The sequence below is a fragment of the Leopardus geoffroyi genome, chromosome C1, assembly GCF_018350155.1.
Source record: "Leopardus geoffroyi isolate Oge1 chromosome C1, O.geoffroyi_Oge1_pat1.0, whole genome shotgun sequence".
NCBI lineage: Eukaryota > Metazoa > Chordata > Mammalia > Carnivora > Felidae > Leopardus > Leopardus geoffroyi.
Genome location: NC_059328.1, coordinates 36210473 through 36232840, shown reverse-complemented (window position 1 = coordinate 36232840; position 22368 = coordinate 36210473). Strand labels below are relative to the sequence as shown.

The window sequence follows — 22368 nt, the reverse complement described above, 5'->3', positions numbered from 1 at the left end:
CTCTTGATTTTGGCTCAGGTCATGATCTCACAGTTCCTGAGTTTGAGCCCCACATTGGTCTCTGTGCTGACAGCACGGAGGCTGCTTGGGATTCTCTCTTCTTCTCTCTCTGCCCCTCCTCACCTCGCATGAGCTCTTACTTTCTCTCTCAAAAATAAATAATGTTAAAAAAATAAAATTCTATTTAAAATTTTTTTTTCAACGTTTATTTATTTTTGGGACAGAGAGAGACAGAGCATGAACGGGGGAGGGGCAGAGAGAGAGGGAGACACAGAATCGGAAACAGGCTCCAGGCTCCGAGCCATCAGCCCAGAGCCCTATGCAGGGCTCGAACTCACGAACCGCGAGATCGTGACCTGGCTGAAGTCGGACGCTTAACCGACTGTGCCACCCAGGCGCCCCATATTCTATTTAAATGAAGTGTATAAATTTTATCTGTAGATGTCTTGTACAATCTTTGATTAGATTTAATTCTAGGTATAGTATTTTTTAATATTCTATTTTAAGTGGTATCTTTTTAGAAATTTTGGGGCACCTGGGTGGCTCAGTCGGTTAAGCGTCTGACTTCAGCTCGGGTCATGCTCTCATGGTTTGTGAGTTTGAGCCCGGCATCAGGTTCTGTGCTGCCAGCTCAGAGTTTGGAGCCTGCTTCAGATTCTGTGTCTCCCGCTCTCTCTGCCCCTCCCCTGCTCACACTCTGTCTCCACCTCTCAAAAATAAACAAACATTGAAAAAAATTACAAAAAAAAAAAAAAGAAGAAATTTTATTTTCTGTTTGTTGCTAGATAAGGATTGCATTAAAACTCAAATTGTACCAGAGCTAGCTATCCAAACTAATGCATGAAAAAATATAGAAGTGTTAAAATATAAATTTCATCCTCAATAATTACATGGATTATTTGGGTGGTAGAATTGGAAATAGATAATAGGGAAATTATGCCTTTGTTTCATTAAGTGGACTTTAATAAATGAAAGTGCTATTGATTTATAATAACACTAGGCAAATGAATTTTATTGTTTTTATTTTTTTTCTGGGCAAATGAATTTTAATGAATAGTAAAAAATCAGACAATAGTTGAATCTCTGATAACATGAATACTACTGAGTATTGTATTATGGTTCTAGGCTATTAGCATTACTAAACCTTCTGATACGTGTTTCTTTTATTGAACTCAGGTGAGAAGGATTCAATGATTTTTGACTGTACTGAATGCTATGATCCGGTTACTAAACAGTGGACAACTGTAGCTTCAATGAATCACCCCCGCTGTGGCTTGGGAGTGTGTGTGTGTTATGGGGCTATCTATGCTTTGGGTAATTATGCTGTTCAGTTCAGTTTAAGGATATCTAGTATTATTTTAATTTTTAGATTCTGATTACTTTAGAAATTTTCCTTCCCTCCTATAAGAAACTTATGCCTTTTCAGCTTTATAAATTTTTATTTTCAAAATTGAATTATGTAGAGAATATTGTCAAGTATAGAGCTCTTAGAAGGAGAGGGGGATAAAGTATAGATGAGATAGATGTCCAGTGGAGCATTTTAAATCTTCACATTTTAAATTTGGGCAACCATTCTGAATATGCAGAAGTTGTTTTAAGAGGTAGTTTTGTAAAGTACCATATTTCTTAAGCAATATGGGTTTGTTTTTGTTTTGTTTTTTAAATGTCTAATGAAAACTAAGCAGAGACTGGACAAATCATTGATAATGTGATAATCATTCACAATGTAAATCTGCTCCATATGATAATCATTCACAATATAAAGTTGTTTGCTAAGGTGTTTTTCATAAATAAGACTCCTTTATCCAGAAATAACATTTTCTATTTGGTTACAGGTGGATGGGTTGGAGCTGAGATAGGGAACACCATTGAACGATTTGATCCTGATGAAAATAAATGGGAAGTAGTTGGCAACATGGCTATGTCACGCTACTACTTTGGGTGTTGTGAAATGCAAGGTAATTGCTTTCTAAAAACTTTTTCCTGAAGAAATATTTTTGAAAAAAAGAAACTTGAGGCTTTATTTTCACAAGAGTATATTTTATGTCTGTTAATATTGAATGGTTGACACTAACAGTATTGAAGTTTTGCTTTTAAATGTTTTATATGTTTTAACCTCTTAGGTCCTTTTTTCTGTATTGCCAAAATAATCATTTTTTCCAAAATAAACAAAACTAGAATTAAAAATTACAGATAGGCACAAATACCTAACTAGCAAAATAAACATTTGAACCTTCATCTTTGTCATTTTCTCTCCCATGCAGTCCTTAGTATTTCTAAGTAGGAAGAGGATATAAAAAATGATCTTCACTGTCTCTTTTGGCTTTTTCAGTGTTTTCTCACAGGGCACATTGTGATTCAATCCATACAGAATATAATGCTATGACAGATTTGAAAAATGTTGTACTGCATATTAAAATGGTACACAAACATTATTTTAATTGTCTACTATATCCTGAGAAGTAGTTGGTAAGCACTCCAGATTCTTTGTCCAGAGTTGGAGAGCAGATTTATATGTACCTGTAGAGTAATGAGCAGTCTGCTCATTGTTACGATAACTCAACCAGCTGTTCCCAGCTCAAGTTCTTTCTGTTTTGTGAGTACCTTCTCAGACTTTCACTAGCATTTAGATGTTCAGATTACATGGTACAGACTATATTGTGTAATATTATAGTGTTCTCTAATTGTTTTGTATTTATTACTTTCATTTTCCCATGCAAATCAGGTGTTCTGAGACTAAGTTTCCAGTGTGGAGGTAGGGGGAAGTTTCCCTCCTACTAACAAGTGGTTTTCAGAACACCAACTGGGTGTTGGAGAATTCACCTCACTTCTAACACTATGTACCCACACCTGGAGATAGCCTCAAATTCCACAGATTGAAGGCTCAGTCCTATAAGACACTCATCCTTACCAGGCTCTTACCTGTGCTTCTGATGGACTGGCTATAGATTGGAGGTTCTAACTTCTTTTTGGGTTCAATTAATTTGCTAGAGCAGCTCACAGAACTCAGAGGAAATGTCACTTACTACTAAAAGGATATAACTCACGAATAGCTAGGTGGAAGAGATGTATAGGGGATGTTATGGGGAAGGGGTGCGGAACTTTCATGCCCTCTCCAGGTGTGCCAGTGTCCTCACATCTCCGTATGTTACCAATCCAGAAGCTCTACAAATCCTGTCCTTTTGGATTAAAAAAAATTTTTTTTTTTAATGTTTATTTATTTTTGAGAGAGAGAGGCAGAGCACAGCCAGGGGAAGGGCATAGAGAGAGAGACACACACACAGGATCTGAAGCAGGCTCCAGGCTCAGCACAGAGCCCAATGCAGGACTCAGTCCAGGGCTCAAACTCAAAGCCGCAAAATCATGACCTGAGCCGAAGTCAGGCGCTTAACCAACTGAGCCACCCAGGTGCCCCATGTCCTTTTGGATTTTTATGGAGGCTTCATTACATAGGCATGAGTGATTAATCATTGGCCATTGGTGATTGATTCAACCTCTAGAACCTCTCCTCTCCCCAGAAGGTCAGGGCGTGAGACTGAAAGTTCCAACACTCAAATCACTAGGTTGGCTCCTTTAGCAACCAGTCCCCATCCTTAAGTACTTTCCGAAAGTTACCTCATTAACATAACAAAAGACACCCTTATCACTCTTAACAGTTCGGAAATTCTAAGGGTTCAGGTTGCTGTGAGCTAGGGACTGTGGATGAAGACCAAATATAGATGAGAAATATATATTTGGCCATCTTATAAACCACAGTGTTGCACCTTCGAAAACTACGGAGTTAGAGAGGCATCTTGGAGATTATTCCAACCCCTTTATAGAGGAGCAAGCTAGAGATCAGGAAGGTTGTGTGTTCTTTTTCATAGCCCATTACTGGCAAAGTTGGAGCTAGAACCCACATTCACTGACATTTAGCACACATTTCTTAAAATGCCATTATATGGGAAACAATGCTAGGCATTCAAAAATAATTGTAGATTGTCAGGACCATTAGTTTCAAATCAAATTTAATCAGGAACTCACTGTGAATTACATTCTCTTGTACTCTGGTGATTGATCCTGATACCTTTATCTAGCCATATAACTATTATAATTTGAATTCACTTCTCTGTGTCCATTTGAGCAACAGGTAGGCTGTCACAAACAAGGCTATGTCATTCCCAGTTTAAGTGCCTGGCATTTTTTTTTAGGGGGAAAAAATCCCTCTCCCTTTTTTACCTTATGGTAGCAGTGGTTCTGGAACTTGAGATCATCAGGCAGACAGTAAGATGAGAAAACCTTGTTTGACAGATTGTTTTGTTACAGCGTTGTAAGTTCATTGAAAATTAAATGCCACTTTATACCTCTAAATCTTTGTAACATGCTTACATGTGAGCTATGATTTACTAGACAGAAGTCAATTTTCTCTCTTAAAAGGCTGTTGTGAGCTCTATGTTAAATATAGCATCAGCATAGCAGACATAATTACTTTTTATAATATTTATATTCTATTTCCTGTAAAATTTTCTATTCTGTTTCCAGGTTTAATTTACGTAATTGGGGGCATCAGCAATGAAGGAATAGAGCTTTGTTCTTTTGAAGTATATGATCCACTTTCTAAGCGTTGGTCTCCACTTCCTCCAATGGGAACCAGGAGAGCATATCTTGGAGTGGCTGCACTTAATGATTGTATCTATTCTGTTGGAGGATGGAATGAGACACAAGATGCTCTTCATACTGTAGAAAAATATTCCTTCGAAGAGGTAGGGTGGATGATTTCAGTGTTTAATATCCTATTATTTTTTTAGTGTCTATAAGATCTGTAGTGATATGCACTTTTTCATTCATGATATTGATCATCTGTAGGTTTTTTTTTTTTTTATTTTCAAAGAACCAACTTTGGTATCATAGATTTTTTTTCTATTGATTGCCCATCTTCTATTTCATTGATTTCTGTTTCTATTTTTTTCTTCTGTTTTGTTTTGTTTTTTTTTTTTTTTTGGTTTAATTTGCACGTTTTTCTAGATTCTTTAAGTAGAAGCTTAAATGATTGATTTTAGACTTTCCTTTTTTTATATTGTAAATGTTTAAAACTGTATTTTCAAGTCCTGCTTTAAGTGGCTCCCACACATTTTGATATGTTGTATTTTAATTAACACTTATCTTGAAACACCTTCTAATTTCCCTGGCAATTTTTTTTTGACCAGTGAATTGTTAGAAGTATGTTATTTGATTTCCAAATACTTGGCAATTTTCCAGATCTTTGTGTTACTGATTTCTAATTTAATTCCATTATGATCAGAAAGCATACTTTATATGATTTCTGTCTTGGTAAATGTTTTGTGTCCACCTGAAAGGAATTTGTATTCTACTCTTTAGTGTTCTATAAATGTCAATTAAGTCAAGTTGGTTAGTGTTATTCGAGTCTTCCCTAGTCTTTTCTTTTCAACTTGTCCAATTGTTTTGTCAACTATTAAGAAAGAAGTATTGAAATCTCCAAGTGTAATTATGGATTTGTCTGTTTCTCCTTTCATTTCTGTCAGGTTTTACCTCAAATGTAGGAGTCAAGGGCAGGCCGCCCTAAAATGTACCACTTTGGCATATTATTTTAAATAAAAGTTACTTATGAGACCACTTGTGCAAGAAGGATATTCAGACCCTCCTCTCTCCCCCTAAAAGCAGGAAATAAATCTCTCACTTGAAAGGTACCTTTCCTGTACCAGGAAATAAAGAGGTATCACCAGAGATGGGAAATGTAGAGCCAAGAAGGGTGTATAAACAGACCTTATTATTTTTGTTTTTACTAGTTTACTATCAGGGGGCTCCTGGGTGGCTCAGTCAGTTGAACATCTGACTTCAGCTCAGGTCATGATCTTACGGTTCTTGAGTTCGAGCCCCACATCGGGATGTCAGCGCAGGGCCTGCTTTGGATCTCTTGTCCCCCTGTCTCTCTGCCCCTCCCCGACTTGTTCTCTCCCTCTGCCCCTGTCTCTCGCTCTCTCTCAAAATTAAATAAACATTAAAAAAAAAACAAAAAACCTAATTTACTGTCAGAACCCAAATTCTTTTTACAATTCCTTACTAATTGAAGTTCCAAAAGTTAATTTTACTTTGTCCTGTCAATCCCCCACAGATTTATTCTCTCTTTGTTTAAAACGTATAAAAACCACCTGCCTTTGTCACTTTTTTAGGTCTCAATTACATTATTGGGCCTTTGTGCGCAAGTAATAAAACTTTTTTTCTCTTGTTAATCTGTCTCATGTAAATTTAATTCTTAGTCCAGCTGGAAGACCTTAAGGGTAAAGGAGGAATTTTCCCTTCCCTGCACATATTTTGAATCTCTGTTATTAAGTGTGTACAGGTTGGGATTATTATGTCTCCTTGATGAAATTGATCTTTTCATAGTCATGAAATATTTGTTTTTATCTTTGGTATTATGTTTTGTTCTGAAGTCTACTTTGTCTGATATTAATATAATCAGTGATGTGGCCAAGCTATCTTTTGACTATTATTTGCATGGTACATCTTTTTCTTTCCTTCTACTTTAAATCTATCTATATCTTTACAAGTTGCATCTCTTGTAAGGTAACATACAGTTGTAGTCTCTTTTTTTATTTATTTTTTAAGTTTATTTACTTAGAGAGCAAGCAGGGGAGGGGCAGAGAGAGAAGGAGAGAGAGAATCCCAAGCAGGTTCCTTACGGTTAGCACAGAGCCCAGTGCGGGGCTCAAACTCCCAAACTGTGAGATCTATGACCTGAGCCAAAACCAAGAGTCAGATGCTTAACCAACTAAGTCACCCAGGTGACCCAGTTGTAGTCTCTTTTTAATCCAGTTTGACAGTTTCTTGCCTTTCAAATGGAGTCTTTAGAGTTTTTACTATTTATATGTAATGTAATTACAAATATAATTGGTTTCTAGACTCCTGTTTTGCTGTTTTTCTATTTCTACAATTCTTTCTTTCATTTTTCCCCCCTCTTTTCTGTCTTTATGTCAATTGTTTTAGTATTCTATTTGATCTCTTTTGTCCAATTAACTATAACTCTTCACCTTTTTCTTAGTGGTTATTGTAGGGTTTATATTACATACATATATATATGTATGATCATACATTTATATTACATACATATATATATGTATGATCAAGGCTACCTTTGCATTATATCATACCACTTTCTTTTTTTTTTTTTTTTTTATTTAAACCACTTCTTTTTTGTTTTAACTTTTTTTTTTAAATGTTTATTGATCTTTGAGAGAGATAGAGTGCGAGCTGGGGAGGGACAGAGAGAGAGGGGAGACACAGAATCTGAAGCAGGCTCCAGGCTCTGAGCTGTCAGCACAGAGACTGACATGAGTTTGGAACTCATGAACTATAAGATCATGACCTAAGCTGAAGTTGGATGCTAAACAAACTGAGCCACCCAGGCACCCCTAAAAGTTTTTTTTAATTCGAGTATAGTTGACACCCCAAACCACTTCACTTTGAATGTCAGAAACTTACAAAAATATACTTTCATTTTCCCATTTTCCACTCTTTGTGCTTTTGTTATACATTTTACTTCTATATATGTTGTAAACCCCATAATACCTTTTGTTATATTTGCTTTAAAAAGTTATATTTAACATAAAATTTTAATGTGAAAGTCTTTTATAATTATGTATATATTTATCATTCCTAGTTTTATTCTTTTCTATAGAACTAAGTTTTCATCTCATAACATTTTCTGTTAACATGAAGAACTAACTTCTCTTTAATATTTCTTTTAGTGTTGGTCTGCTGGCGTTGATTCACTCTCTGTTCATTTTCTGAACGGTTTTCTTTTGCCTTCATTTTTTGAAAGATATATATTTTTTTCTTTTTTTAATGTTTATTTTTGAGAAAGAGGGAGACAGAGCACGAGCAGCAGAGGGACAGAGAAAGAGGGAGACACAGAATCTGAAGCAGGCTCCAGGCTCCGAGCTGTCAGCACAGACCCCGATGTGGGGCTGGAACTCACAAGCCATGAGATCATGACCTGAGTCAGACGCTTAACTGACTGAGCCACCCAGGTGCCCCAAAAGATATTTTACTGAGCACAGAATTTTATGGGTTTTTTTTCCCCCGTTGCTTAAAAGGCGTTGTTTATCTTCTTGCACTGTTTTTGATGGGAAGTTAGTAGTCATTCTTATCCTTGTTCCCTTGTACGTGTCTTTTTTTCTTTGGAGGCTTTTACAATTTTCTCTTTATCATAGGTTTCCAATATTTGATTATGGTGTGTCTTGTTGGATGGAGGTTTGTATTTAACCTGCTTGGAATTCACTGAACTCCTTGAATTTGTAGGATTATAGCTTTCATCAAATTAAATGTTTTCAGGGGCGCCTGGGTGGCGCAGTCGGTTGGGCGTCCGACTTCAGCCAGGTCACGATCTCGCGGTCCGTGAGTTCGAGCTCCGCGTCGGGCTCTGGGCTGATGGCTCGGAGCCTGGAGCCTGTTTCCGATTATGTGTCTCCCTCTCTCTCTGACCCTCCCCCGTTCATGCTCTGTCTCTCTCTGTCCCAAAAATGAATAAACGTTGAAAAAAAAAAATAAAAAAAAAAAATTAAATGTTTTCAGCCATATTTCCTTAGATTTTCTTAGATTTTCTGAGACTCCAGTAACATGCCCAGGTCCTACAGGTTACTGAGATTCTGTTCATTTTTCCGCATCTTTTCTCTCTCTGTGCTTCAGTTTTGTTTTCTGTTTTTTGTTTTGTTTTTTTGCTATACAGCTTCACTGAGGCATACTTGATTAAAATTGTATAGATTTAAGGTGTATAATTTGATGTTTTGATATACATTATGAAATGATTACCAAATCAAACTGATTAGCATATTCATCACATCACAGTTTCCTTTTCTTTTTTTTCCATTTTACTAAAGTCTGTATTAGTCATTCTAATTTTTATTTAATTTGTTTTTTAATGTTTATTTATTTTTGAGAGAGAGAGGGAGACCCAGACTATGAAGCAGGCTCCAGGCTCTGAGCTGTCAGCACAGAGCCTGATGTGGGCTCGAACTCACAAACCGTGAGATCACGACCTGAGCCAAAGTCGGGTGCTCAATCCACTGAGCCACCCAGGTGCCCCTCTAATTTTTTTTTAATTCCAGTATTGTTAACATACAGTGTTATATTAGTTTCAGGTTCTCTTTTCCTTTTTTTGTGTGTGGTGAGAGTACTTAAGATCTGCTTTCTTACCAAATTTCAAGTATACGGTATAGTATTATTAACTATAGTCACCATGCTATATGTTAGATCTTTAGAACTTATTCATCCTGTATAAGTGAAACTTTGTACTTCAGTTTGGATAGTTACTCTTGCTGTGTTTTCAAGTTTATTAATCTATATTGACTTCTAATATGCAGTGTCTAATTCCATTTAAGGAATTTTTCACTTCAAATATATTTTTAGCTCTAAAAGATATTTTTGGTTTTTTTTTTTTATGTCTTCCATTTCTCTCATCATGTCCATGTTTTCCTTTAGATCCTTGAACATATTTATAACATCTGTTTTGAAGTCCTTGTCTGCTGATTCCATTATTATCATCACTTTTGGACCTGTATCTGTTGAAATTTTTTCTTTCTGGTTTGAGTCACATTCTTCCTGCTTTTCCACATTTTTAGTAACTGTTGTTTGGATGGTGGACACTGTGGATTTTATTTTCTTCTTTTAACTGTTGATAAATAGTTACATCATTTGCAAATCAGATTGATTCTTTTGAAAAATGTTCTTAAGCTTTGTAGGGAAGGTCTAGAGTAGTCTTTCTTGTAGGTCTCCTTCTAAAGAATGACCCTTCTTGAGTCTCTGCTAATGTCCTAGGTATTCAGCAAGGTTTCTTTATTTTGGCTACTCAAAACTAGAATGTCCTCTAGCCTTGTGTGAGCTCTGGGAATTGTTCAGCTTACACCTCCTATCAAGGAAAACAGTTTTTGTTGTCACAATATTTTTGACACCAAATGTGTAGGTATTCCATACCAAACTGTTCTCTAGTTCTTGATAGACACCAACTGGGTACCCTCAAGTCAATTCATTTCTGACCCTAACAACCCCACAGATTAAGGGCTCAGTTTTACAAGACTGCCTCTCACTTTACACACCAATTTCAAGCAGTGGGACTTCAGGTTAACCACTGACTTCTTTACATTACATTTGTTTGATTTGGATACAAATCAGGGGTCCCAAAATCCTTTCCTCAGGTTCAATAATTTGCTCTAATGGCTTACAGAACTCAGGGAAACACTTTATATACTATTACTGGTTTATTATAAAGGATATAAATGAATAGCCAGATAAAGAGGTATATACGGCAAGGTCCAGAAGGGTCTTGGGTGTAGGAGTCTGTAGAATTTGGGGTATGACACCCTTGTGATACATGGATGTCTTTACCAACCTGAAAGCTCTCCGAAAACCATAGTATGGGGATTTTTATGGAGGCTTCATCATGTAGGCATAATTGATTACTAATTCAACCTCCAGCCCCTCTCCCCTACCCAGATGATAGGGGGTGGGGCTAAAAGTTCCGAGGTTCTAATTCTGGCTTGGTCTTTCTGATAACCAGCTCTCATTCTGAAGCTATTAAGAGCGCCTCATTAGAACAAAAGACACTTCTATCACCCAGGAAATTCCAAAGGATTTAGGAGTTCTGTGTCAGGAACTGGGGCCAGAGACCAAATACATATTTCTTGTTATGTCACATCCTCCTATTCTTTGCCTGTTCTAATAGAGTCTCACTTTATGCATTGAACAGATTAGTAGTACTCAAGACACAAGGGGACCTCTGGCAGTCTTGCTTGCAAATCTTAGCTGCTTCAACCTCTCTAAACTATGATCTCTGTCTCCTAAATCAGATTACTGTTATGCTGTGCTTGGGAATCTCCTTCCCTGTACTACTGTTTAGAAAGCCCCATCAGACAGAAAGCTTGGACATCTTGTTTGTTTCTTTTTCTAAGGGATCACAATTATTCATTGTGTGTTGTCTGAGAACTTTTGTTTCATAGGTTTTGTCCAGTTTTCTAGGTTTTTATGGCAGGAGGACAGCTTTGGTAACAATTAGTCTACCGTGGCTGTAAGTGGAAATCCTTCCTGTGTCCTTTTGACATGTTCCATCATTCATTGAGCATTACTTTATAGATAATAAAATATTTCAGGCTTATTTTGTACTTTCTCTGCTCTAGCCCTGGAATCAGCCATTTCTCTAAGAAGCTCCAGTTCGTCTTAGGGAAGGATAGTATTTAGAAACCAAGGTCTAGGCACTTGGACTGCTCATTACTACTGGGGTATTGCTGCTTCTAGGCACTGTCAGTAAACAGAGCTAGGAAATATATATATTTATATACATATATTCACGCACATTAATTTGTAAATATTTCTGTAACATGTAAGTATTATACATTATAAAACCATGAGTTCATAATGATAACTCCAAATTCCAGTACAATATCTCAGATTCTTTCAGGCCTTACCCATTTCCATTTTTGTAAATACCTTCTCTGTTAGTTAAAAACTTGGGTCCTATTATTCTCCCTATAGCTGACCCTTGAACACAACATGGTTTTGAACTGTGTGGGTCCACTTATACATGGAATTTTTCAATACATACAATACGGTACTGTAAATGTATCTTCTCTTCCTTATGATTTTTTTAATAACATTTACTAATAGTAAGTTATTAGTAATTAAGTTTGTGGGGAGTCAAAAGTTACACATGGATTTTCAACTGCATGGGGGTAGGTGCCCCAACCCCCTTGCTGTTAATGGGTCAACTGTATACTTACTTATTTGTTAATTCAATGTACTTATTAAATGAAACAAATCTCCCTACTATGTCCAACTCTCTTCTCTAACTGCCACTTCTGTACATAACCCTTCTTTTTTTTTTTTTTTAATGTTTATTTATTTTTGAGAGACAGAGACAGCATGAGCGGAAGAGGGGAGAGAGAGAGAGAGAGGGAGACCCAGAATATGAAGGAGGCTCCAGGCTCTGCGCTGTCAGCACAGAGCCCAACGCGGGGCTCGAACTCATGAGCCATGAGATCATGACCTGAGCCAAAGTCGGATGCTCAACCGACTGAGCCACCCAGGCACCCCTGTACATAGCCCTTCTTGTCACTGCGTATATGAGCTCACCAATGTTCTTTCTTCCTCTCACATACTGGGTTGACTCAATTATGCTAGGAAGGGAAGATTAGAGGAAAATAGGGAAAGGTTGTGTCTTCATTGAATCACCATTCTATCATGCATTTGTTCATTAATCCATTTATTCATTCACTTGTACAGACTTCTTAGTATGTAAGTATCGATCAGATACTATGCATGGGGAAACAGGGCAAACTGAACATGCAAGGCCCCAGTTTTTAAGGAGCCTAAATTCTAGTGGGGAATATAGAGACGTAAATAGACAAACAATTACATCACAGTTTGTTAGGTGCTGGGATATGCAGTAATAAGGTGTGTTATGCTGTAGGCTTATAGGTTAGAGCAATTTTTTCCAAATGAGTTTCCATGGAGTACTATATTTATCTAGAGAGAGAGAGAGAGAGAGAGAGAGCATGAGTGGGGGAAGGGTAGAGAGAGAGAGGGAGGGAGAGAATCCCAAGCAGGCTCTCTGTGTCAGTGGAGAGCCTGACACAGGCTTGATCTCACAAATGGTGAGATCATGACCTGAGCCAGAATCAAGAATCAAACACGCAACTGACTGAGCCACCCAGGTGTCCCTAGTTTTTTGCACTGTTAAGAGGAATTAGGTAACGTGTTCCCCTAATCAACTATATGTAGGCAAAGTCGGGTTAAACAAAGTTAAATAAGTTTCTTTACACAATTTAGTACAATAATATGCTTTATGCATCTTTATGCTAAATCTCTCAAATTTTATGGTGCACACAAACCCTTTTGTTTGTGGATGTTTGTGGAGCATTTCTGGAATAAAAAGTGTTTCAGGGAACATATTTTGGGAAATGTGGATTAATGTTACTTGTATTTTATGGTTCTTAAACCACTTATGGTTATTAAAACCTTTAAAGCCTAAAGATTTAAATTTTCTTTCTTTTCTCTCTCAAGTAAAAAGAATTTTGTTAACAGCTTTATTGAGATATTATTCACACACCAAACATTTGAATTGTTTAAACTTTTGGCTATTATAAACAATGCTGCTGTGAACATTTGTGTACACATTTTTGTGTGGACATGTGTTTTCATTTTTCTTGGGTATATACATACCTAGGAGTGGAATTGCTGGGTGATACAGTAATTCCAACTTCGGCTCAGGTCATGATCTCAGAGTTTGTGGGTTTGAGCCCAGCTGTCTGTGCTGACAGCTCAGAGCCTGGAGCCTGCTTCGGATTCTGTTTGTCTCTCTCTCTCTGCCCCTACCCCGCTCATGCTCTGTCTGTCTCTCTGTCTGTCTGTCTCTCTCTCAAATAACAAACATTAGAAATTTTTTGAAAAATGGATTGTCTTTTTATTATTGAGTTGTAAGAGTTCTTTATGTATTCTAGTCCTTTATCAGATGTATCATTTGCAAAAATTTCCCCCCATTCCAAGAAGTGATTTTCTTCACTTTATGGTATAGTTAGAAGCACAAACATTTTTGGGGCACCTGGATGGCTCAGTTGGTTAAGCGTCTGACTCTTGATCTCAGCTCAGGTCTTGATCTCAGGGTTGTGAGTTTAAGCTCCACACTGGGCTCTATGCTGGGTGTGAGGCCTACTTTAAAAAAAAAAAAATCAGCATTTTTAATTTTGATGTTTTTTTCTTTTGTCATTTATGCTTTTGGTATCATAACTAAGAAACCATTGCCTAATTCAGTGTTATGAAGATATTTTTCTAAGAGTTTTATAGTTTAAGCTCTTATATTTAAGTCTTTGATTCATTTTAAGTTAATTTTTGTATATGGGATGAAGTAGGGGTCTACCTTCATTCTTTTGTATGTGGCTAACCCATCATCCCAGCACTATTTGTTGAAAAGACTACTCTTTACCATTGGATTGTCTTGGCACCTCTGTTGAAAATCAGTTGACCATGAAAGTGAGGGTTTATTTCTGGACTCTCAGTTCTATTTACTTACCTATCTATGTGCCTATTCTAATGCCACTACCACACTGTCTTCATTACTGTAGCTTTGTAGCAAGTTTTGAAATTGGACAGTGTGAGTCCTTCAACTTTGTACTTCTTTTAAAGAGGGGGTTTAGGGGTACCTGGGTGGCTCAGGTATCAAAGCATCCAGCTTTGGCTCAAATCATGATCTCACAGTTTGTGGGTTCGAGCCCCACATCGGGCTCCACACTGACAGTACAGAGCCTACTTGGGATTCTTTGGGATTCTCTCTCTCTCTGTGTCCCTCCCCTACCCATGCGCATGTTCTCTCTCAAAATAAATAAATAAATAAACTTAATAAATAAATAGAATAAAAAATTAAAAAATGGGTTTAGCTATTTTGGGTCCTTTCCATGTGAATTTTAGAATCAGCTTGTCAGGTTTTGTTTTTGTTTTAAGATTTTATTTAAAAAAAAAAAATTTTTTTTTTTTTAACGTTTATTTATCTTTGAGACAGAGAGAGACAGAGCATGAACAGGGGAGGGGCAGAGGGAGAGGGAGACACAGAATCCGAAACAAGCTCCAGGCTCTGAGCTGTCAGCCCAGAGCCCGACGCGGGGCTCAAACTCATGGACCGCGAGATCATGACCTGAGCCGAAGTCGGCCGCCCAACCGACCAAGCCACCCAGGCGCCCCAAGATTTTATTTTTTATTTTTTATTTTTTTTACATTTTTTTTTAACGTTTATTTATTTTTGAGACAGAGAGAGACAGAGCATGAACGGGGGAGGGTCAGAGAGAAGGAGACACAGAATCTGAAACAGGCTCCAGGCTCTGAGCTATCAGCACAGAGCCCGACGCAGGGCTCGAACTCACGGACCGTGAAATCATGACCTGAGCCGAAGTCAGATGCTTAACCGACTGAGCCACCCAGGCGCCCCAAGATTTTATTTTTAAATAATCTGTATACCCAGTGTGGGGCTCAAACTCACAAACCCAAGATCAAGAGTCGCATGTTCTTCCAGCTGAGCCAACCAGGTGCCCCATCAGCTTGTCGGTTTTTACCAAGAAGCTAGCTGGATTTTGATAGGGATTACATTGAATTAGAGATCAATATGGGGAGTGTTGCTATCTTAACAATATTAGGACCTTTTTAAAAAATGTTTTTAATGTTTATTTTTGAGAGAGAGAGAGAGAGAGAGAGAGGAGGAGGGGCAGAGAGAGAGGGAGACACAGAATTCAAAGCAGGCTCCGGGCTCCAAGCTGTCAGCACAGAGCCCAAAGCAGGGCTCGAACTCATGAACTGCGAGACCATGACCTGAGCCAAAGTCGGACACTCAACCGACTGAGCCACCCAGGTGCCCCAACAATATTAGGACTTTTCATCTTCAACATGGAATGTTTTTTTGTTTAGTCGTCTTCAGTTTCTTTAAACAATGTTTTATAATTTTCAGTTCCTTGAACTCTGTTTTTAAAATTTATTCCTAAGTATTTTATTCCTTTAATGTTTTCTTAATTTCATGTTCAGATTTTTCATTGCTAGTGTATAGAAATTCAATTGATTTTTGTCTGTTGATCTTATATCCTGAAACCTTGTAGCACTTGTACTCTGATAGTTTTTTTGTGGATTTTTTTTTTATTAAAAAATTTTTTTAGTGTTTTATTATTTATTTTTGAGAGAGAGAGAGAGACAGAGTGTGAGTGGCGGAGGGGCAGAGAGAGAGGAAGACACAAAATCCAAAGCAGGCTCCAGGCTCTGAGCTGTCAGCACAGAGCCTGATGTGGGGCTCAAACTCACAAGCTGTGAGATCATGACCTGAGCTGAAGTCGGACGCTTAACTGACTGAGCCATTCAGGCTCCCCTTTTTTATGGATTTCTTAAGATTTTCCAAATACAAGATTGTGTCTTCTATAAATAGAGATCGCTTTACTTTTTCCTTTCCACTCTCAATGCCTTTTATTTCATTTTCTTTCCTAATTGCCTTGGTTAAAACCTCTAGTACAATGTTGAATAGAAGTGGCAAGAATAGAATTGTCTTATTGTAAAGCATGATTTTGATGCTTATTTCTAATAAATTTCAGACTTTGGTGATAGTTCAAATTCCTTTGACCTTCTGTGTTATCTTATTTGGGAATCTAGAACATGAACTTTCTGAGGGCACCTTCTGTTGCTATTTTTTTCTATATGGCTGGAAATGAATAGATTTTTGTTCCAAAATAAGTGTTTATCAGTAGTCAGTTACCTTGGTTTTTCGTGCATAAATCTAAAATGTTACTGTTATTTTCTGTCTACTAAAGACCTACATTATAGATCCAAATCTTAAAGATAATGTATAACATGTGTCTGGTCCTACAGAGTTTATTTTGAGGTTACTCAGGATAAAAAGCAAACTATAGTTCTAATACACTGATGAAAATGAAACATCGACATTGTGGGATGAGCCCCGTGGTTCCCTTATTCTTGTCAAGAGCCATTTTTGTAGGGGAGATTTCATTCTTTTTTATGGGTGAATAATATTCCACTGTATTCATATACTATTCTTTTTTTTTTTTTTTATGAAATTTATTGTGAAATTGGTTTCCATACAACACCCAGTGCTCATCCCAAAAGGTGCCCTCCTCAATACCCATCACCCACCCTCTCCTCCCTCCCACCCCCCATCAACCCTCAGTTTGTTCTCAGTTTTTAACAGTCTCTTATGCTTTGGCTCTCTCCCACTCTAACCTCTTTTTTTTTTTTTTTTTTTCTTTTCTCCTCCCCCTCCCCCATGGGTTCCTGTTAAGTTTCTCAGGATCCACATAAGAGTGAAAACATATGGTATCTGTCTTTCTCTGTATGGCTTATTTCACTTAGCATCACACTCTCCAGTTTCATCCACGTTGCTACAAAAGGCCATATTTCATTTTTTCTCATTGCCACGTAGTATTCCATTGTGTATATAAACCACAATTTCTTTATCCATTCATCAGTTGATGGACATTTAGGCTCTTTCCATAATTTGGCTATTGTTGAGAGTGCTGCTGTGAACATTGGGGTACAAGTGCCCCTATGTATCAGTACTCCTGTATCTCTTGGATAAATTCCTAGCAGTGCTATTGCTGGGTCATAGGGTAGGTCTATTTTTAATTTTCTGAGGAACCTCCACACTGCTTTCCAGAGAGGCTGCACCAATTTGCATTCCCCCCAACAGTGCAAGAGGGTTCCCGTTTCTCCACATCCTCTCCAGCATCTATAGTCTCCTGATTTGTTCATTTTGGCCACTCTGACTGGCGTGAGGTGATACCTGAGTGTGGTTTTGATTTGTATTTCCCTGATAAGGAGCGACGCTGAACATCTTTTCATGTGCCTGTTGGCCATCCGGATGTCTTCTTTAGAGAAGTGTCTATTCATGTTTTCTGCCCATTTCTTCACTGGGTTATTTGTTTTTTGGGTGTGGAGTTTGGTGAGCTCTTTATAGATTTTGGATACTAGCCCTTTGTCCGATATGTCATTTGCAAATATCTTTTCCCATTCCGTTGGTTGCCTTTTAGTTTTGTTGGTTGTTTCCTTTGCTGTGCAGAAGCTTTTTATCTTCATAAGGTCCCAGTAATTCACTTTTGCTTTTAATTCCCTTGCCTTTGGGGATGTGTCGAGTAAGAGATTGCTACGGCTGAGGTCAGAGAGGTCTTTTCCTGCTTTCTCCTCTAAGGTTTTGATGGTTTCCTGTCTCACATTCAGGTCCTTTATCCATTTTGAGTTTATTTTTGTGAATGGTGTGAGAAAGTGGTCTAGTTTCAACCTTCTGCATGTTGCTGTCCAGTTGTCCCAGCACCATTTGTTAAAGAGGCTGTCTTTTTTCCATTGGATGTTCTTTCCTGCTTTGTCAAAGATGAGTTGGCCATACGTTTGTGGGTCTAGTTCTGGGGTTTCTATTCTATTCCATTGGTCTATGTGTCTGTTTTTGTGCCATCATATACTATTCTTTATCCATTCCTCTACTGATGAACACTGAGGCTGCTTCTGTAATTTGGCTATGTAAATAATGCTGCAATAAACATAGGGGTGCATGTGTCCCTTTGAATTAGTGTTTTTGTACTTTTTAGATAAATACCCAGTAGTGCCATTACTGGATTGTAGGCAGTAGTTTTTAACTTTTTGAGGAACCTCTATACTGTTTTCTCCAGTGGCTGTACCAGTTTGCATTCCCACCAGCAGTGCACGAGGGTTCCTTTTTTTCCACATCCTTACTAACACTTTGTTTCCTGTGTTATATTTTTATTTCTATTTTTTTTTAAGTAATCTCTATGCCCAACATGGGGCTCAAAGTCATGACCCCAAGATCAAGAGTCACATGCCCAACCAACTGAACCAGTCAGGTGCCCCATCTTGTATTTTGATTTTAGCCATTCTGACAGGGGTGAGGTGGTATCTTATTGTAGTTTTGATTCGCATTTCCCTGATGATGAGTGATGTTGAGCATCTTCTCACATGTCTGTTGGCCATCTGGATGTCTTCTTTGGCGAAATGTCTGTTCATGTCTTTTGTCCATTTTTTAATTGGATGATGATGATGATTATAGTATTGAGTTGTAACAGCACTTTATATATTTTGGATATTAACCCTTTATCAGATATGTCATTTGCAAATATCTTCTCCCATTCAGTAGGTTGTTTTCTTGTTTTGTTGATTGTTTTCTTCACTGTGCAGAAAACAGCATTTTATTTTGATGTAGTCCCAACAGTTTATATTTACTTTTATTTATTTTTGTCTTTCCTCAGGAGACCTAGCTAGAAAAGTGTTGCTACAGCTGATATCAGAGAAATTGCTGTGTGTGCTGTCTTGTAGGATTTTTATGGTTTCAGGTCTCACAGTTAGGTCCTTGATCCATTTTGAGCTTATTTTTGTGTATGGTGTCAGAAGGTGGTCCAGTTTTATTCTTTGGCATATAGTCCCGTTTTTCCCAACACCATTTGAAATATTCTTATATTTTAAAATAATCTTTTAATCTGGAAAAATCATTCTCACCAAAATAGGCTATAGTTTCTGACCCCCGATCTATACTTTTTCTGAAAATACATTTTGCAAATCATTAACTCCACTAGATGATCTTTGAAAAAAAGGATTCCGTGGTTAATAACTGGGCAAGTGTTGATAGCAATATCATTCATTATCTTGGAGATTAATAAAGGTCATTAGCATATTAAAGTCCTTCTGTATAGAGAGGCTTTTTTCTTCTTGGAGCTTTGTGGGTTTGTGTTGTGTGTGTGTGTGTGTGTGTGCATTACCTACTTATATTCAATAGAACTAGTTTTATAGAACGCCTGCCTATAAGGGATTTCTAGATTGTCTCCTGATCATGATTTATAATTAATTAAACATGTTTTTCAGTTGTTTTCCTCTAAACTCGTTACTTTTGTCTATGCCGACTCAAAAGTTCATTTGAAAATGTTTATATGACTGGATTGTGAGTTTGAAATTTAAACATGTAAAAAGAACTAGAGTATGTGATTTCTCAACAGTTTTCTCTGTTACCATTTTATGATTTCTGCTCTTTTTTTATTTCCTCTTAACCAGGAAAAGTGGGTTGAAGTTGCTTCGATGAAAGTGCCTAGAGCAGGCATGTGTGTTGTGGCAGTTAATGGGCTTCTGTATGTTTCTGGAGGTCGATCTTCCAGCCATGATTTCTTGGCCCCAGGTACCTTGGACTCTGTTGAAGTTTATAACCCTCATTCAGATACATGGACAGAAATCGGTAACATGATCACCAGTCGTTGTGAAGGTGGCGTTGCTGTACTATGAAATATAAAGCATAAGGGAGCACAAGAAACATTTTGAAAATAAAATGTTTGCAAATCACATATGTATTTGGTGATAGGACCCTCTGATTCTGTTGAGTTTTCCATGTATTTGATAGGTTAGATGACTAAAGAATGATTTTTCTAAGAATTTGAGTGAGAGGAGATATGGAACATATCCTAAATTAATAAAGAACTCACACAAATTTGTTAAGCTTACCAATAGCAATGCTGTTTTTGCTCTAGAATTTTCCCCTAAGGGAAGAGTCCTAATTGTAAAAATGATTTGCTAGAAGCTTCTTGGCTAATAGCCCCTTTAGCTGTTTCTCCGGGGCAAGCCAAGCTGTAACATGACCCTTATGTGATATAAGAATTTTAGTGAGACAGTTTAAAGATGTCTGTACATTCATGATTCAGTCTATAGCACAATTTTCCATGGCCATAGTTGAACCTACAGAGAAAAGCCAATGAAACAACTCCCTACTTTCATTTGATGCCAGGAGTTTTCAATAGCCCCAGACTTTTTATTAGCAGCAGATACACTGGGAGGGACATGTGGGAAATATCTAGCTATCTGTATAGATGTTTATATAGATTGATACATTTTTGCCTGTTGTTCACAGGGTTAAAAAAGCTTTTGTTCACTTATATTTTTTGTCTTAATGCTGAAAATGCAAGTGAGGAATTACTAGGAGGTTCTTAGTGATAGTCCATTAGTGCAATTGGATAATATAATGGGTAACAGAGCCTAGTGGGAGGTTAACACCTATTTTCTAAATAGTGCTTAGTTTGGCTTTGGGAAGAGGGAATTTTATTACACCATCAACCTTGGTAAAGCTTACTTGTACTTGAGCAAGCCTAAGTATGAACTTAGTACAAAACCTACTGCCTGGCTTGGAAAAAGTGGAATTGTAGGTACCTATGAAGCTTTTATAGACATTGTTAAGTTAAAGGACTCTGATCCAAAACTGCTTCTCAGAGCTTTTCATTTTTCACCTGAGAAACATTCTAAAGAATGTTTTCTGTCCAGTTCTGAGGAACATTCTTTGTGTACATGATCATTATTTTATTTATTTCCACTAGTCGTTTGGAACCATACATATTAAAGGTCTTGCATACATTTACGTTTACCTAGTGATTCCAGGATTTGATTTGTATATCCCTGATTTCCCTTTTTCTTTACTAAAGTTCTTCAGGGTATTGTTAACAGGGATCAGCAGCTTATTTAGATACACAATCTTTGGTAAGCATTAAAGACTCAGCACTCATATCCAAAATATTTGGATTGGCCCACAAGGATACTTTCTTCCATAACTTAACCATATGCATGTATTAAGAAAAGCCCAAGTAGTGCTGACACAAAGCTCTGTGTCCCTTTATTTGGGGTATCCTGAAAGTCTGAAGTGTCATAGATGCTTGGCTGAGATCTATAAAATGTCAAGGAATGAAGTATCAAGATCATTTGTAAATTATTGAAACTCTAATTTATGTGCCTTTAATATTTCTAGTTATAGAAAATCTGCATTCTGGTTCAAAAGAGATTTAAAAAATACTACTGTAATTTAGTTCTCATTACTGCCTGGTGCCAAACTAAAATGGCACTGTGAGGGAGGCATTTTGTATTGTGGTGGCAGAAACCTGTCAAGACAATCCATGTTTGGGCTTAACAGGTCCAGACAATCTCTGTAAATAGATGATTGTAAAAATGCTTATTATTTTTTGGGTAATGACACTTTTAAAAATAATGTACTAATAAAGTATGTTGATTTTTGCTTTCCTTGTATTACTTATAACTTAGTTTATTAGTGGTGTTCCTGGATCACCACCAAACTAATAGGATTGACCAAGTTTTTTAGTGTTTTGTTTTACCTTTAGGGACTTGCACATTTAGTTCTTACATTTAAATCTGTTTTCTGAGCAGCTGTTAATGTGATCTTCCTTCAAAATATTTGACAATCTTGGAGCACCTAGGTGGCTCAGTTGGTTGAGTGTCCGACTTCAACTCAGGTCATGATCTCATGGTTCATGAATTTAAGCCCTGCATCGGGCTCTGCTCTGACAGTGCAGAGCTTGCTTGGGATTCTTTCTCTCTATGCCCCTACCCCGCTTGCTCTCTCTCTCTCAAAATAAATAAACTTAAAAAAAATTTTTTTTTAATATTTGACAATCTAATGTACTTCAAGACGTCCTGTGCAATGTAAAGTTGGATGTACTTTAAAATCAGTTAAAAAATTTTTTTTTTAATATTTGAGAGCGAGCGAGCTCAAGAGCACATGAGTGGGGGAGGGGCAGAGAGAGAGGGAGACACAGAATCCAAAGCAGGGCTCGAACTCATAAACCGTGCATCATGACCTGAGCTGAAGTCTGACACTTAACTGATGAGCCACCCAGGTGCCCCTAGAATCAGTTTTTTTTTTATTTTTTTTTTCAACGTTTATTTATTTTTGGGACAGAGAGAGACACAGCATGAATGGGGGAGGGGCAGAGAGAAAGGGAGACACAGAATCGGAAACAGGCTCCAGGCTCTGAGCCATCAGCCCAGAGCCTGACGCGGGGCTCGAACTCACGG

The 22368-nt window shown here is 37.5% G+C and overlaps 1 protein-coding gene across 7 annotated transcripts in view; it reads left to right on the top strand.

Annotated features, from left to right (window-relative positions):
• The window catches only part of LOC123597800 (intracisternal A particle-promoted polypeptide), a 44800-nt gene extending 23229 nt beyond the window's left edge, over positions 1 to 21571 (top strand). For 6 of the 7 annotated variants that reach the window (XM_045477165.1, XM_045477162.1, XM_045477163.1 and 3 more), the window contains 4 exons: positions 1177 to 1314; positions 1836 to 1958; positions 4522 to 4742; positions 19579 to 21571. In XM_045477165.1, coding sequence (XP_045333121.1) covers positions 1177 to 1314; positions 1836 to 1958; positions 4522 to 4742; positions 19579 to 19803 — 707 coding nt within the window. In that variant the 3' untranslated portion in view covers positions 19804 to 21571. Of the gene's footprint in view, positions 1 to 1176; positions 1315 to 1835; positions 1959 to 4521; positions 4743 to 14538; positions 14583 to 19578 lie in introns of those variants that run through there. The other variant, XM_045477164.1, reaches the window with a different exon arrangement.
• Positions 21572 to 22368: the final 797 nt, after the last annotated feature.